The sequence below is a fragment of the Mugil cephalus genome, chromosome 8 (genome assembly GCF_022458985.1).
Source record: "Mugil cephalus isolate CIBA_MC_2020 chromosome 8, CIBA_Mcephalus_1.1, whole genome shotgun sequence".
In the NCBI taxonomy this organism is placed as follows: Eukaryota; Metazoa; Chordata; class Actinopteri; order Mugiliformes; family Mugilidae; genus Mugil; species Mugil cephalus.
Window position 1 is genome coordinate 9391946 of NC_061777.1, and position 18618 is coordinate 9410563.

At 43.2% G+C, this 18618-nt stretch overlaps 1 protein-coding gene across 1 annotated transcript in view; it reads left to right on the forward strand.

Moving 5' to 3' along the window:
- Positions 1-9368, forward strand: part of fbxl17 (F-box and leucine-rich repeat protein 17) — a 215170-nt gene extending 205802 nt beyond the window's left edge. The window contains exon 11 of the mRNA XM_047591339.1: positions 7244-9368. Coding sequence (XP_047447295.1) covers positions 7244-7381 — 138 coding nt within the window. The 3' untranslated portion in view covers positions 7382-9368. The remainder of the gene's footprint in view (positions 1-7243) is intronic.
- Positions 9369-18618: the final 9250 nt, after the last annotated feature.

The window sequence follows — 18618 nt, forward strand, 5'->3', positions numbered from 1 at the left end:
CATGAAGGAATTCTGCTTGTGTTTGACCTTTCGGTAAGCTGCTCTGGAATTTGTGTGGAGGAGGGCGGCGCGGTGATGTGGTGGTTATCGCCGCCTCGTAGCAAGAAGGTTAAGGGTGTGAATCCATCGGCCATAGGTGTGAGTGTGAATGGTTGACTGTCTGTCTGTGTCAGCCCCCCCTCAATGAACCATTCAACAGGTCAGCGCAGTAGTTTATTTATTGTTTATTTCCTGGTTCTTCATTTTTCTCTCAGTTTGCCTCCGTGCTCGAACCTGTGTATTTTACATAATTACTGTACAATTCCTGCGTTGGGGATATTAAAATGATACAAAATATTATCTTGACTCTCTGTTACAGCAATTATAATCCATCCAATACTTGAATTCACACTTCAAACACTTCACAGTTCACACTATATCAAGTGCAGCCTATCAGACATAGTAACACCCAAGGCAATGCAAGGAGATACAATGGAGACCCAAATTAAACTGAATATAATTCGGTCCCAGACTGAACCTAAGATCTCAATTTCTAGGAATTTAGTCGGCACATAAGAACGCCAACATTAGACCACAGATACAGTTTCACTGGGTGGCAAACAGGTGGATACGTTATATCTCCTAAAAACCTAATCTTATTTGTAAGACAAAAGTTGTATGTGGTTGCATCATCCTTATCTTGGCGACTTTTTATCTTCAGTGCGTCTTTTCTTGGTTTTACCGTTGCAGCGTCTGATTTGAAGTATCGACTGGAAATGCTAGGACGCTCTGTTAGCATGATTGCTGCTAAGTGTAGTTGTCTTTGTCACCTCAGCGTTTCAGCAGTTTAATTAGCTTTGCTTTGGTTCTCCCTCATAGATTAATTTGTGATGGCGTTTATTTTTTCTCCCCCACGACTTCTTTTTTTCCGGAGACAAACAAATACGTTGTGGAAAGTCCCCTGAGTTATGGTATGTTTTCCTCCAGCCTGCAGAGATAAGAAGGCCAACACGGTGAGAGAGGGATTGGGCTGAGCCTTGTACACATTCCTTAAGTTACTTTTGTCACGCGTGATGGAGTGTGGGGTTTACAAACCTGGCCTCCAGAACCTTTCTCTCTGACCCTGTTCAGTTGAACCCCCATTCCTCTTTGTGCCTGTGTGTGTGTGTGTATGTACTGACACCCTGCTTTTCAGTTCTGCTGCTGTCTGATATTGTGCAGGGATGAGGAGGACCAGACCTTAGTTGTCGCAAGCGGTGCCTGACCTGGTTTTTAAAAGCACATACAGAGCCACGCACTGCAGATTTTCTGCGAGGGTTACTCGGCCTTCTGAGACTAAATCAAAATGTTTGAACTCAGGCTTTCCACGCCGAGAAGCAGTCTGCTCCTTAAGCCTCCGCGCCAATGCATCGGTTGTTCGTTTAGAATTATCGAATCCTTCGGAAGTTTGCAGTTTTTCTTGATCATTTTCTCTTTCCCACCCGTTCCTCTCTCCTTCCTTCCTCTCCTTATCGGAGTCGGTAAACTATCTTTCAGTCGTCCAGTTACTCGTTTAGGGAACTTTACAACCGGGGCTTTTCTCCGAGCGATGCGAGGAAGACTATAAATCTGGCTAGTTTAAACCCAGACTCCTCTAAGCCGTGTTTTACTAAGACCTGATGCACGGCATTCTTCTACTGCCCAAACAGGCTTTTTAAACATTTACCCCAAATGTATTTACTGGTTGACTGATACGCTGCGTTCATGGGAGCAGACAGGTAACGGGGGTATTTGTCTCTCTTTATGGGCCAAGGACTAGCGATGGCTGCCACATGGCCAAAGAAAATGAGGGGAGCAAAGAAGAAATAAAGGAAGGAGAAGGAACCCTGCAGACCTGCTCTGAATTTAATGAAAAGTCTAAGGAAATAAAACATTTTTATACACACACACACACACACACACACACACATATATATACACAAATATACACACATATAACATGTGTATTAATTTATATTATATTTATATTATATCATATTTCTGGGGACCATATATATTTTTTAGCCTATTTCCAAAACTGTTTCCCCTCTCTTTATTTATTTATTTTGCCCAAATTCCACTCCACTGTTCCATTTCCCTTGCCTGAAAGCTGGGAGCGCTCAGATGATGGTGTTCTCACCACGATGGTCCAATACGATATGCATCTTCGTGTTTGTGTATCAGATTATTTACAGCCTCGTCCTTCGTTCTTCCAGTTGAGAATGCGCGCCGCTGCGGCATTAGTCACCGTTTACGACGTGTTTTACTGTGCTGCTTACGAGGAGAATGCCCTGTGTTTGCAGGCGATGTATAGTTTACGTGGTGATAGAGTGCGTTTGCATCAGAGGATTAGCCTTAAAAAAGGAGGGGGTGGGGGTCTCACTGTAAGCACACGAGAGCATTACAAGAGAGAGCAGAGAACAGAGATCAGCTCGGGAACTCGCTGTCACTAACGTTCAGCCGTCTCGCGCGAAGTTAAAGGAGTCGCACACAGCCCCACAAAGCGCTCCCTTTCACCATACAACATGCGTTTTCCTGAACAACACATCAGACATACGTCTTTTTTGTTTTTCCTCTATCCCTCTCTCACCCTGTTGTAAACCCTGACAACAGCACATTTCCCGTCAGGATGAATTACACCGCACTTAGATCAGGAGGGCAACATCTTTGAAGTTAAAATGGGGGGAAAATATCATAAGTATAGGCTTCGGTCCAGATAGCTGTGGCTCCATTCCCAGATGCTTCTCCAAGATTAGAATCATCAGCGAGTAGCGATCTGCTCCATCATATGGCTCTTCTACAGACTTGGCAGCAGGTTTGAAGGAGAGGTAGCGTAGCGCGGACTGCATGGGGTTAAAGAACGAATACAAAGTCCCTCGAGAGTCGTACATCCGAAGCACTATTAGCATTTGTTAACCTGACGTTGCCTAGCAACAAAATATCATTAAGAACCATTTTGCCCAGTAACAAAGTTCCACTCGAAGGAGGAAACAGCTGAATCACTGGTTTGAAGAATTCGGTGTGGCACAGCTGTAACTGGAGCTCTCTCCCGTCTCTACCAAGCAGTTAAAGTAGAGTACGTCGTCTGACCTTCGTGTCTAGCGTCAGAACTGAGCCGCAAATACCAAGCAGGTGTGGTGATGTCATCACATTTCGTTCAGCCACGCAAAGGGCACGTCCAAGTCTGGAGACGGCTGCAGCGAGGCGGTTTCTTTTACGGAAGGCTGTTGATTTTGAGGCATGAAAAACTGCTGGCGACTCCTGCTGCCAGGCCAGCGGAGGGGAACGGAGTCACTGGATGCCTTGGATGCCTCCGCTGACTGATTTTCTGTCAATGTGATTTTCTGATTAGCCGCATTAAGCCGTTTTTAAAACAAGCAGAGTCACTGAGTGCGCCGTTCCAAGGTACTAGTTGATTAAAACGAATCTCGAACCAAGTACAAGTAATTTCTGTGATTTGTTGCACAACTTAATAACAAAGCTGATGGGGATGTTTTTTCTTCAAACTTGATTGGCCTGTCGACCATCGTGAGACGTTTAGAATTCCTGCCATTCAGTGCCTTTTATGTAATTGCATTTCAAAACGCTAATGGTTTCCAAGATTTCTGCGCACATACAGCGTTGCCATAAAAGGGCAGCGCAGGTCAGCGTGTTCATGATTTCCATCAAAGCAATCTCGTCGCAGCTCAGACGTTCAGCGTCGCCTCAACCGGCAATTAGGAAATGATTCAGCATTTTGATTGGGCGCCGTGTTGTGTGTGCCATGTTTGCTCAGCAAGTGGAGCGGCACCAAATTAGCATTAATGAATGTTATGGCCTCCCATCAGCTTGACAGGTCTATTCTTTAGATCTGTTTTAATTGTAATTAAGCTCTGATTAACGAGCGGGGGGTGGAGGGATGGGAGGGGGGTTGTTTCATCTTCTTTTTAAGAATATAGCATAATATGTTATGAAGGCAATCAAGGGTTTGTCATTTTATCTGTTAATGAGCCTCGGCCATATGTCATAACAAACTCAACTCTTGTCGGTAGCAGCAGCCTGTGGAGGCCTCGGTTAAACTGCTCCCCGTGAAGGCATTATTACGCAACCACCAAATTGCAGGTTTGTCAGCTTCATGTTAGCAAACTGTTGCATCTCTTTCTCTTTTATCCGAAAAGGGTCATTTCAAAGATTGAAAATAATAATTATCACATATATATTCTGTTGGTAGAACCAGTTTCTAAACTTGATGAAAGGCCTTAGCCGGTGAAAAGCTCTTGCGATTCAAGCCAGTAATGCAGTCAGAGACCTGGGTTAATTCTCAAAAGAAGAAGAGTCTGGATCAGCGCTAGCTTATGATAATCACTCCTCAGGATAAATTAATATAGAATTGATCTGTTATCTTTGCAGACTGGTGTTTTTTATTAAATCCTTCATTTTTATCAAAATCTCTTCATTTATGAATCAGATTTGCAGAGGCGCAAATAGGAGAGAGTGTGCACATCGTAGCAAAGAGTTGGTGGTAAGGCACCACCACCAAATTACTGCAAATAAAAAACAGAATTAAAACAACTCTAGGGAAACTTCTAATAGATGAAAATGACGTGGAAAGTTTTTTATCAAAATAGTTCTTTGATGTTTCATTCGGTATCATCTGATGTCTGTCTAATTGGTCCCACATTCATTCTTCAGCGTGAACGTTACTCACAAAGAGTCATGAGGAAAAATCGGGGAGAAGATCTGCTCCACATGTTGAGTTTGATCTTTTCGTGGCATGAGAGATGGTGGTGACTGATTTTGTGAAACTACCTAGCAACCGAATAATAATTGTTAATAACTTTAAAACGACTTTTTCCTGATCTTTCTGAGCAAATCTTTTGGGTTGGCTTAACGTAATGACAGGCAGAAGGTTAACAACAAAGTAGTTCATCTGAATGCCATAGAGTTGAGTTTGTTGACACCAAAGTGGCTCTGATTGGTTGAAGGACTATCCAGTTGCACAAGTTTTAGAGCTATTGTCTTTTCCTCTGTATCGAGGGAAACACGGCCCATAATGAAATCCAAATGGGGTGTTTTCTGATATTGTGCTAAGAACTGAGGCTGGCTACGTCAGGGTATTTTGTCGTCTGATTTTTATTTATTTTTTTAAACATTTCCCCTTTCATCCTCTAATTGAATGCACTTTTGAAGGAGTTGAAGTGTCTGAGAATTCTCTCAAAGGCCTTTGAGATTTTTTTTTTGCCTTTCTCTTCAACGCTGACTGATGCAGAGGGAACGGAAATATTTTCGTCTCTAACCAAAACTAACGAAAATCAGAAAGCAAGTTGAACCCCGTGCTTCTGATTTTAGCTTTTTCACATCACCGGCACCGCAGAAGAGTCCAATGAGTCTCTGCATTTGTGCATCAAGTAACCGAACTTCAACCTTCTGCTCCCTCGTTGCGAATAAAAGTTAAGACTAACAAGCCTTTCAGTCTCATTGTATTCACTTGTTCTGTGCAACAGTTTCCACCCTCTTTTCTGTGACTCCCCAGACATTTTTGCTGCGTCCCCTCATGCGCACTTATTTCTCTCTGATTGCGCTGGTTTCATCCCGACCGTGTTTTTGGGGCTTCTGAGCGTTTATTTTCTCAATTTCTCCACTTGACAAGGAAGTGCTGATACCTACTATTAAGGAAATTACGTTCAATGAACGAAAGAAAGAGTTAGATGGGGAATGACAGCCCGAAACGGATCATAACGTGAGCGAGCGCCAGGGAAGTCTGACCATGGAACGCTTCTCTTCCAGAAATCACAGAAACTGAAGAGATTTCGGGCAAAGAGCTCGGGGGGAAACTGTGAAGCATTTTGTCACTGCTTTGGCAACAACGGCGGATTGTGTCCTCAACATGTGTGTGAGTGTTTATACATCATTTCCCCTGGAAAGTGTCATGCTCGCGGGTGGGCGGGGAGGGGAGTTGGTTCTGGGTGGGTTGCAGTTAACCCCTCGAGGTCTCCAGGGTTACTCTGCTTCTGCTCTTTGTCAGATTCTCAGGCTTTCTCACTCTTGGCTCTCAAGTGATGGTCTGACAGAGTGTTAGACTGGCAAAGAAGTGCTGGAGTGGCTATTAGCCGCTTGTCTTTCTAGTCCTCTGAGAACATGAAGGCCTCATTAGCCCGGTGAGCTCAGCTGTCTGCTGAAGCTAAACCCATCGCCACGGTCCAGATGGGTGTGTATGTGTGCATATGTGCTTTTAAAGATATGGCCTCTCCCTCGTATTAGTCTGGTGCTCTTAGTTCAGTGCATCGTTTTTACGGCGCACTAAGGTCCGTCTGTGTCTCTGATTGTTGTAATAAGGCATAATAATGCGATGCAGAGTCTGTGGATGGACTTTTAATGTCAAAATCTTAGTTTATTTCCAGACACAGAGAAATATTTATTTTACATTTGTATAGTTTTAAGCTGATTTTAATAAATACGCTCAGGATTCCCTGCTCTGAAAGATTGCTAAATGTTGGCAAAATAAAGTGCTTGATTTTACCACGGAGCAGGGTAATGGGCTTCGTTCATCTGCCTAAATGATTCTAATATTGTGCAATTAATTAATTTGTATACGTTATAATTTCTAAAGCAGCAATATTGTTTTCTCTGCCCTAAAATATGGAAACGCTCATTGGTTTCGCTCATTCGTCATAATCTCAGCTAGGTTTCGGAACATGAACATGGCAAAACACTTAACAGGGTTTACTCAAAATTTAACGCAAGGCTTCGCGGCTCCGAGTGACACAAAGGTGGACACCCGCCAAAATAAGTTCGAAAACTGCCTCTTTTTTCCTCTGTTGCAAATGCCTTTCGCTGAAGCCCAGCGCGAAGTAATCAAACTGCAATCATACGGGACGAACGTGAGGGGGGAAATGTGTTCTCGCTCATTTGTTCATTCTTGACCTCGAACAACACACTTGAACATAAAGAAGATCAACTTCCTCACATGTTTGGGAGCTTTGGGTTTTTTAATCAGCAGAGGCGGATTTGTACTCATCATGGAAGCGTAAATATTTAAACTAGTTTTCAGCCAACAATCAATGAGAAATTGAAGAATTTGGACTGGTAGTTAACGATTTGAACATTCACAGCTCCATGACAACTGAGCATCTGCTAATGAAGATAAAGTCGTGTGGTCAAACTCTCTGGAAACATGATCACTATTAGTGTCAAATGGATTGTTGCTGGACGTACGCCGATGTGTTATGTTAACTGCGTGCGCCCTTTGCGTGTGTGCGTGTTGCAGGTGAACGAGGAGACCGTGGAGAGGCTGGTCGTCCAGTACCCTCACATTGTGTTCAGCACGGTGATGCAGGACTGCAAGAGAACCCTGGAGAGAGCTTATCAAATGGGCTGGAGCCCCAACACGTCGAACGCTTCGTAGCTACTGCCGGATCACACACACACACACACACACACACACACACACACACACTCATAGGGCTACACAAAGGTCCTTTTTGTATACAGATACCCATACACGATAAGTGCAGCTCACTCATCTTTACTTCCCATTCTCTTTTCGACGTGCATGTGATTATGTAGCTACACTCTTCCAGACAAACGTTCATGAGTCCATCAGCGGTTTCATTTGAAGCAAACGTCTCCTCTTTTAGAATGATGTTTTATAACTAGAAGTCAGACACCTTTCGGTTTTATGCTGCAGCCCAAAACTGACTCGTCGCTGTCGTCATTGGAAATAAGTTCGACTCCGTTCAACGACGACACGTCTGATCGGACACGTATATTCTGTCCGATCAGAGCCGTTGTTGTGCACTAACAAGTGATGTTTGATATCTGCTATGAGTGAAGTTTAAGAGTATTAAGACCTTTTAAGTCCTCTGCTTGGGTGGAGTCGAGGTAAAGGTGTGAGGGGAAGGGGGTTTGAATATATCAAAGGCCCAAGAAAAAAAAATGTCAGTAAAAGACATTCGGTGATGGTTGAACCTGAATTATTTTTGAGAGGATTGATTTAATTTTTTTTTTTTTTCTAACTGGAACCGGTGAGGCATTCTATGAACTGAACTCCACTGCTGCGTTGAGATTTCACAGGCGGGGGCAGAGACTCTGAGATCAGTAGGCCTCCGATGGCCGCGTCACACCGGACCACTTCTGAACCGCGAGGACTTCACACCTCGCTTGAGGCATTTTTGAGAAATTTTCTGATGTTTATTTTGCCCCAGTTGGAACTTTTTTTTTTTTTTTTTTTTTTTTTTTTCCCTCTCTTGGATGTTCAGTACAGTGTTAAAGGCATTTGTGGACTGTGCGGTGAGATTGTTGACAAGGATCCATGTGGAAGGACGAGCTCCTCGCTGGGACTCATTATGCACATTGTTGTCAAGGGGAAGAAAAAAAAAAGGAAAGATTCGGGCCAAAACCGTTGAAACTCTACAATGGCAAATGTGTGGCAGGAAAATGGCATTGATTATATATCAAAGGTGCATGTTTACATTGAGATCCTTACCCTATTTTTACAGCTCGATATGGAGCACTTAAAATGTAAATCACCATGCATATGAGTTGGGATCAGTGCTCCTTTTATTGCCATGCGTAGATTTGCTGCCGACTGAGCGTCACCTTGAGTCATTACAGAATGAAATCTAACAGTGCTTGAAATAGAAGTTGCCTTTACGTAAAATATCCAGAATATCCACAGCCACCTTGATGACAGGTAAGAGGAAGTTGAGCCTTAAGTGGTTATTAATTGCGACCCGATTAGCAACCTGAAGTCGACCCAGAATTTACTATAGAAATATTTATCTGAAACCATATTCCTGTCTTTTGATCTGACATATACATATATATATATATGAATAAATACTGTGTGGGATTTACTTAGAATAATGTTGGTTTTGAGCATATACTTGTAACATTAGCTATGTAGCAACGGAGCGAGCGATTTATCTTTCCTAGTGGTGTAGGACGTGAAGAAAAATCTGGTTCGGATGAGTAGATGTCGGTGGGCGAGAGTTGATCATTTTTCATCTGTTCTATAGAAAATGCATTAGTGCACAGTTAAAGATGCAAATAACCAGGGTATTTTTCTATGGTGTGATCCTGCTCTGGGCTCCACTCACAGTCACCCAGATATAACAAACTGAACTTAGAGTTTTGAGTAGAACTGTAAACCTTTCACAATGTATAGAAATTTTGGACTATTAAAAACATTCATTTTTCTCCTTGTCGGGATTTGTAGGTGAAGAGTTCTCCCTCGGCCTGTGTTTTTTTTTTTTCTTCTGTTTCTGTTCTTTTGTAATCCCCCATATGCACTTTCTTCTCCGCTAGATGTTGACACACTTGATTCCTGATTTGTTAAGGCAACCGTAAATGACTGGATTTACATAAAGATGAATAAAACACTACTACTTCAAGCTTTTTTTTCTATTTTCTTTCAGTATGTGTGAAATTGAGGCCCCGAGAAGAATATTCAGAATGACAGTGGAATACGATTCTTCTCATTTTACATCATCTGTGGACCACTAAAACATTTTTTCCCTCCAGGATTTCCAGAATTTTTTGTTTATTGCATCCATTGCATTTCAACCCAGAGACCATAATAACTATTATGGTAGACACGGTGAAATTTGACAGGGATGACATCTGTGTTCTCAGGTAAAATGCAAATAAGGTTACCAGCATGTTTTTTCATCACCACCAAAGGCCTTGGAATGCACGAGTACGACACACTGAAGCCTCTGTATTGTTAGAAATAAAGATGTTTTCCTCAGATACCCGTGCGCTGATAGTGTCTTTTCTTTTAAGCGCCACGCCACAACAATCACTCCGCATTTCCATGAAGGTGCTCTACCAAGGTTAGAACTATTTACAATCACAGGAGTACCACATCTGAGAAGAAGAAGGGAGATATCAGCTTGCTGCCCAGCAAGACACCAAAGGCCTCAAAGAGGTAAAAAGCTGTCACTCAATATGTCCCCCAAGTCTTTGTACCTTTCAAGTGCCTGTTTTACTGTTCAGTGTGTTTGTGTTGTTTCATGTCTGGCGATCAAACGTAGGAGATGGCATCAAACAGGAAACGAAGCTTGGTTCTTCCCAGATAGACTCTTCGTGTTGTCAGCACAGTTTGCGTCAACGCGAGGCTGACTAAAATGATGTCTCAAGCTTTTAAGAAAAATCAAAACATGAGCAGCTGATTTTAATCACTTTGCGTCCTAAACAGATGTTATATCATATTTTATGTTGTGCAGTTGCAAATCAATGGTATGTGTAGAGACATGTGAGTATTCAGTTTTAAATGGATCAACCACAACTTGGCATTTATGTGGTTGTTAATTGGACATATACCACCCACCTAGACCAGACCAGGCACCCCCACCCCATGGCAACGACACTCTGTGATGGCAGCGGCCTGACACGGCCGTCAAAATTCTCTAGATCCCAAAGTGATCAACTATCTGTGAGATGATCCACAGAGGTCCCTCCCCTCAACCCATAGGACCCAAGGGCCACCACTAACAACACCCTGTTGCCGGACGCCACAGGATCCCCTCAGAAGGACCATGTCCAATCTCTGATGGGTCACTACTGTTTTGGAGGGATAAGGGAGACCTACACAATATTAGAAAGGCGGCCAGATTGGTGTAGATTTTCCATTTTAACAAGGCATGGAAACCTTAACTGTACAGCAAAACTCACAGCAGAGGAATAAAATGGTACATGTGCTTGAAACGTGCAACTGTAAATATAAGACAAAGGTTTATTTCACTTTCAGGTTCCCTGACATTTCCTTCAAATGCTGCCGTCTCAATAAAGGTTGTGTTTGTACAGGAAAAACTGTAAAAGGTTGGTTAGATAGTTCGTTATTTGGAGGAATCTTGTCTCCAGCTCGAATATAATCACAGACGTTGGCGTTATGTGTGTCCTAACCACTTCGGGTTGGAGCCGGTGGTAACTATGTCTTGCTGTGACTGGTTCCTTCACCTGATCCTTGGTTCCATCAAAGTCCTACAGCTGTGGCTTCATAGAGACCTCCAGATGTTTGGACAGATTAGGTCTGAACTTTTTTTTTTCTCATGCATTTGAAATATTATAGAAAGAAAAGAAAGACAGGTATTTCCAGTGAGGGTCAAAACTCTCTGTCCTTCAGTGAAGCGGCTTTCAGTATTTCTTCTTGAATCAAAACATGATCCTTCGGTGGCTCGTACTTCCTTGGCCCTGACAACTAGAGACGATAATAATTTTCCTTGCTGTGTTCTGCATCTGTTACAGACCTTCTGATTTCAGAAGGACAAGGTTTTTTTTTTAATATCTCTCCTACAAATGAGCTCATCTCCCCACACTCTGCTCCCATTCCTCTCCTGGGTAAATTATGCAGCCTGCTGAATTTTACTGCCGCCAATTAGCGCCTTCACAAATGTGAGTGTATGCCATCGATTCTCTTGCTGATTGAGGTAGATTCCATCAGTGGCTCGCACTCCTTGGACTCCTGCAATATTCATCAAGGTGGAAGGCCGGCACTTAGATGAGAGACTGCCCTCAGGAAAGGAAAAAGAGAGTGCGGGGCATGGCAGAATAGCTATAGAGATCAGTAATTAAACTTGGTAAATATTCATGTGGTCATTACATTTTTAATGAGGTGCTGATAAGAATTGACGCTGACCATACAGGACATTTGTCATGCCGGCCCTGCAAGGGCATTAGTCTAGTCTTCCCAAGAAATTAGTATTTTTCAAGACCTAATCATAGCTGACATTGACGAATGTCCTCGACTGAAAAGGCAGACGCTTGTTTGAACTTCCTCACAAAGAATTGATGCAGTGCATGTAGGCGTGATGAAGGCTGACTTCTAGGAACATGGCAGTCCGACTTTCTTAAGCATCGGCGTGCTGACAAGAACTAAGTATGTTAGAAAGGCTTTAGACAAAGATCTATCTATTAGCCACTGTTTGCACGTATTTATCCTCTAGTGTTGGTTAAATAAAAGCATTTCATTCCAAAAATCTCTTTATAGTGTAAAGCATCTTCTTCTACAAAAAACCTTTATGGTCATATTTACTCCAGGTATCCTCACTGTGGTAAAGGGGTTTTCTGTGGCCAACTGAGGAGGGTCTCCTATGCTAAAGCTTCCCTTTCGACCTATTCATCCCACACTGAATCAACTTTATTCTGGCACTTCCCACCACTCCCTCTGCTTCACCCCAACCCAGATTCTTCCTATCCCTTGGAAATGATGTCAATCATTAGCCCGCATTTGGCCAGAGTGCTCCGAGAGATTCAGTATTTATCAGCATATGAAAGAAAAACATTTCATGTGTTCTCATTTAGCGTTTCGCACCCAACTCCCTGAGGAACATGGAGGCATTCGGCTTTTCTAGCTACCTGCCCAATGACGCTTGTTGATTCTGCAGTTGAGAAAGAGCACAGCGACGAACAGTGAAGATGTTAATGGGTTGACTTTGTAACTGACACTGCCTTTGAGCTGCAGGAGTGAGCTCGGCGTTGGTATTCATCTCAGCCCGGGCCCTAAGGAGACCGACCGAGAACACCAGAGGAGAGTGTTTGAATTACACTGGCCCGTTTACTTTTTTTGGACGGCTGAAGTCAGTTGGAGCAGGACAAATTTTTCTCTCAGTCGCTGCATCTGGAAATTGAACTTGAACATGATAGACCCCGGCAGTCCTCAGCTTGATGTATTAAGATTTATGAGTATGAATTCCCCTATAATGGTTTGCCTCTCACCAGGGGCTACAACTAAACCGGGCCTCCTGTCCAATCTCATGAAGATAAAAAGAAATGAGATTTGTTAATCCACCAAATTTTGACATCCTCCCAATGGGCTCGCTCCCGCCTGCCTGGGGAAAATATCAACCAGTGAGCCCCCTCAGAAAGAAAGCCGAGGTGCACAGAGGATGTGTGTTGGCAGGGATAATGAAGTCGGTGTGACTCCCTCCGTTGCATTGGCTCCGTGTAGATGTTGTCTCTCCGCCTTTTTAAGTTGGAGTTAATTGCGGTGTTTAGGCAGCGCTCGCTCCAGCTTCTCGACGGCAAAGGTTAATTAGCAACAGAAGGATTTCCACACAAGATATGTTGACATTTACATTTCCTTTCTGGCTAAAATCAGAAAGAACCCCATTTGGTGGCGTTGGGATAGGACAGGGGAGAAAAATGATTCCTCTACAAACATCCTCATTTCTATGCAAAACTTGGCGTTGATATGCAGATTTGGCAGTTGGATGACATTTAAAAGTAGTTAATTGTGCAAATCTTTGTTTTAGACTGGAAAGGTCGTGGATAGTGAGAGTCTTTCATCATGAACTAACCCCCCACTTCCCACCAGCACAGCTGCAGAGAGGGGAGGGCGGCGGGGGGGTTGTTGGTTTCTCCGCTGACCGCCTTATAGTCACCCATCGCTTTTCAAGGTGGTTCATGAATATTTATATGCACAAACTGTTTGGAAAATGAAAATTAATCTCTAGCCCGACAGGAGATGACTCGGCTATCTGTTTTCACCAAAAAAATACACTTATCCATATCCCTATTTAGAATGAAAATGCTCCATTGTTTTCTCTATCGTATTTCTAAGTCACTGGATAGCAAATTAGAGCATATTTGCTTCCTGATGAGGGACAATCTTATTTTATTGCGACGCGTTCGTCCTCTTGTTACAGCCCAACTTAACAAATCAGAGGAGCAGGTTGTGCTTGGCTTAACTATTGCATCTTTCCCGGTAAACTTGCACCGTTGCAGGAAAGAAAGCCTTCTTTCCAGAAGCAATACGATCATTTTAACCGCGTTTATTGCATGTAATATTTCCTCCATATTTTGGATATTACCGTCTAACAGGCAACACTGTTGAGAAAGCACAATGAATTGAAGATACGGCAGGTGCACAGATTGGAAATTTTACACCTGGTTTCACCTGAATAGCGCAAATGGATACATAATTGCTCCATTTCATCACTTCCCCTCGCTAGGCGACATTAAAGGGAGCTTTTTGAGAGAACGAAATAGGGATGAATACATCCAACTGGGGACTCGAGCAAGGCGCAAATCTTATCATACATATTTCTGTTTGTCTATCCTGTGAAAACACACACACACACACACACGCTGATTTAACTGCCATTAGAGTTCCTCCAAGGATACTCTGGTCTTATTTGCTCGCTGAAATAACTGTGCACATTTAATCAACGGCTGATTTACCGGCCGCTCTTTTTCTCCTTGAAGCACGATCTCACATCCTCCCTCGGGCGGTTTCATCAATTAAAACAGTTCAGCCCTGTTTTCGAAAGCCACAGATGGCCAGCGTCAGACCTGACCATATTCCGGGTCTCCCGGCCAACTGCTCTGACATGTCAGACATGCTGGTATGCCTTGTCACTCCCCACTCCTCCGCTGTAACAAAGGTTGGGCCGACTTCCCTCTTGAGCACCAGACCCAAGTGGCTCGCGGAGATGTGAGGCGTGACGGAGCCCCAGTCTCAAAGCCGGGGAGTGTACCCCGAGACCTCCTTTCAAAGCACCCCTTCTTCCTCCCCGCCTCCTCCTCCTGAAACCCAGTGTCCATTTAATCCTTCTTCAATTCCATCTCTCAGCGCTTAAACCTTCTAATCAACACCCCACTCCGCTCCCTCCGGCTCAGTCACACACACACACACACACGAATTCCCTTCAGCATTTTCCCATTTTCCATCTCCAAACCTCACACGCTCATACTTACTACTCGCCACCTCTTGGCCCCTCACCACCCAGTCCCTCCACCCACCTCGGTTGCTTTCCAGGGGTGTGTATTTCACGCCCTGGTGGCTGGACAGGCACTGGGTGATTTCCCAAGGTGGGGGCTGAAGGTTGGGCAGGAACCAGTGGTGTGGAGTGATGTCAGAGCAGCGTCTAGGATTTGTGCGTCTGTGTATACGTCTACATGTGTATGTGCGCATATGTGGGAACGTATAGTTTGTGCTCTCTTCAAAAGGCCAGCTGTACAAATGCTGGGTCTGAATGAGGGAGGTGTTGAATTAACAAGCCATACGAGGGACCCTATTCTCCCGTGTTTCTCCGCACACTGACCTGGCAATAATGAGGCAAAGACACATTACAATGGTTCTTTATGGGTAATGTTCTGAACGTTACTAGACCAAAGGGGCTAATGTGGTGGTGTGCGGAAAACCAGATGAAATGACAGTGCAGCGAGCCAGCTGAACGTAATGAGAATATTGTGTTTTGAATAAACCGAAAATGGGGTGAATTTGCACAGGATGTGGGCCAAGGCTACGCTCCCCGCTGCGCTCTTTCGACAGGGTTCGGGGATCCTTTTCAAACCAGCGTGACAGTGCGTCCTCCGCTGTGGTTGGGCTTTAAAAAGCAGATTTTTTTTTTTTACTAATATGTATTCCTTTCATTTATTTACCTGTGTTTACCCAAGCTGGTTTGCTAGTTTGACCGAAACATGCTAGGCTCCGCATTTACACACATTTACGCCTCTGGGAGCCAAGGCCCAGTTCAGCCGGGCGTTAATTGCCTTGCTCAGAGTCACTTCCACAAAGGTTACTTGGGAATGTACCGGTTTGTTCTTTTGCTCTGCCCTCGAGTTCCCAGCTCGGGGATTTGAAGGAACACCCTTGCAGTCAAAAGCCAGATTCTTTGAGCTGGCAACATGGTAGTTGCAGAAATCGGTAGACAAGAGGAAAGCCTTTTGAATGAGCATCAAGCTTTCCATAACACTCCCTGAATGACAGGCTCAGCAAGCTAGATCAAGCTCAGCCCATTGTTTTGGGTTCTGTTTTATTGTAAACTGTCATCAGTGTGATTAACTAAATGTCTACATGTCAACACGGCAGCTACGTTCATCTACGTGACGACCAGGCATGTCCCTGAGACGTTCCTTTGTTGCTCTCTACATTTTTAGCCAAATATGACTTCATCAAAAGGAGGCAGGATTCCTATCTCTAAGCTAAACATGCCGAACAATACACTGGCACCAGCACCAGTGCCAGACTTTGTGTGTATACTATGCGTGAAACTGTACACAAAAGTGTCTGTGCCTGCTTGTCGGCATACGTGACCAGCGGGAGTCTCGTATGCCTGTCCAAAAAAAACGAAAAAAAAAAAAAACCCTGTCTCCTCATAGTTATTTTCAATGAGCTTTTAAACATCCTTAAGAGGAGAGTTGAAAGAAACGACAGACTTTTTGAAGTGGTTTTTCTCATCCTGTTGTTTCCTGTCATTCTTATTTTGTCTAAAATGTTGATTTCTTATCTTATTTTTAGAGATACCAGTTTAGAGTCTAAATTCATGTTTGAATGTTTAGATGAATCCAGGAGCACATTCCTCTTTACCAGATGAATGCGGACAATAAGAAAGTCTTTGGGGAATAAGTTATTGGCTGCAATAACAATTAAGTGCACGCAGTTTTCTACTAGAAATCACAAATTTAAGACAAATTACTTGGGTCCTTAATAGTTTTTTTTTTTTGTATTTTACCACACGCCTTGCTCAGTCTAATACTCTAACAACATCCTTAAAAGGCCTTTAAATAGTCAAGTACTGTAACTCTTTAATCTGCAGTGGAACATGTCTGAATTCCCCCACTTAACCGCAAACATGTAATAAGAGTAATGAAAGCAATAAAATAAATCAAACAACGGCATACTCTTCCAAATCTGTCTCGGTCAACACAGATATGATACGCCACTTTGGGTCAAGACAAGGTAAAGAAGAAATAAGAGCTGGAACAACAGACATTTAAATATCATCAGTATCTGATTGGCCCGAAGGCCTTGTTTGGGAGCCAAGTGAATGTTCCTCTGGAATGTTTGTTCTAGTCTTTCTTGATGAACAATAGCAGGTTGTTTCCATCAAATAGGCTGAGCACGTCCTACTGTTTCTTTCCACTCTGGATCTTTTCTCTATCTTTCATCTTTCTGGCCGGTCATCTTTCCAGTCGTGTTTTCGAGCGCTGGTGCTTGGGTTTATTTCCTGTCCCAGCCTTTATATCAAAGTCGGCGCAGGTGTGGTCGGTTAAGGCTGTGTCATGCCGATGATCGAGGTTTTCTTTCTGGAACTGGGAGGATCCAGGACAGCTGTGTTCAGGACGACGGCTTGGCCGGGAGAAGTGATTTGCAGTTCACGGGCGGAGCTCGGCTGACTGACTCAAACATCTCTCTGTAGAGCAGAGGAGGAACGCAGGGACCAACATGAGTAATCCTCCTGACCTTATCGTTGGATTAGATAAGAAAAAAACCCCCAAGAACCTCTGCTGTCAGGTAAATATTAGAGAGAATAAATAAACGAATATGTCGCCAGTTTGAGTGTTTGTGTTTGCATGCGTGTACCTAAACAAGGGTCTGTGTCGGAATGGGGTTGTGTACGCACACATTTTACAGCAATAAAAAAGGGGGGGTTGTTTTCGTCCTTTTAGACTAAATGTTCATTTGTTTCTTTGTGGTTTGTTCATTTTTACACCACTGTCAGCTCTTGCTTGCCTTGTCAAAGGCTGGGTCAGAGATCCTCAAACCTATTTGCTGTTTCAACATATGCCTTGTCAGGGTCAAATATCTCTTTACCTTTACCAATATCGCTCACATCCAACACACTGACTGTGACAACACATCGGCGCAATTACCCATATACAGGTTGTCAAAACGTTTGGCTCATAGCTGAATACAGCAAACACTGATGCGACTGTGCTTTGATAAATAATCCAAGTCAATAAAGTCCTTTTAAATGCATTTAATTTACCATGAGCTCAAACCTGGTATTAACATGCGTCCCGAGTGATGATGTATTGTAGATCTAAATTTAGAGGTGGTCTGGACCCTAGTGTTCACAGTACAGATGGGAAAAAATATCAATATGGCAATATATTGCGATACAATATTGTTTTTGAGTGTCTTAATATTGATTTTTTTTTTTTTAAATAAAGGAAAAAGACGTGTTTTGGGCTCATTGTGAACAAGTTTCGCACCTCCACCGTCACTTTTTCTGTACAAATTCAACCAATTGGAAATTGGATCATGTGAAGTAACATTGTTTTTTGGCTCAATTTGTCCAATGAGTTATCACTGTCATCTGATGTACATATATACCACGTGTATTTGAAGCTGAACTTAAAATCTCTCAGTGAACTATGTAGAATATTGCAATTGCACAGTATCATCATATTGCAATATTGTATCATATCATGACACAAGTATCACGATATCTATCGTATCGTTAAGTCCTTTCCAATACCCACACACAATGCGTCCTGGACACATTGACGGTCCACCTACTCAGCTGACGTCCTCTGTATAAGCAGTTTTGCAGCATTCATTCAGAACAAAAGACAAAAACTGGTATTTAGTATATGGTATCATTGTCTGAATTATCAGCACATGGTTAATTGGCCTCTGTATAAAGATAACAAATGCCATGGTTACTGATATAAACGCTAGAGACTTGACTCCATCCCACAGCAAACACCACCGTTTGTGGTTTGTTGCTTGATGGCACCTGTTTGCACAATGTTCTGCTGTGCCCTAAGTACCCTAGGCTACGCTTTATTTGCCTATAGAGTGCGGAACTGTGATTGGATCAATCCAGAGGCATGTGGAGACACTTTTTAATCCTAGGTCCCAGATCACCCATGACGCTTGTTAATGACAGGTCTGAACAGGGATCTGTTGTG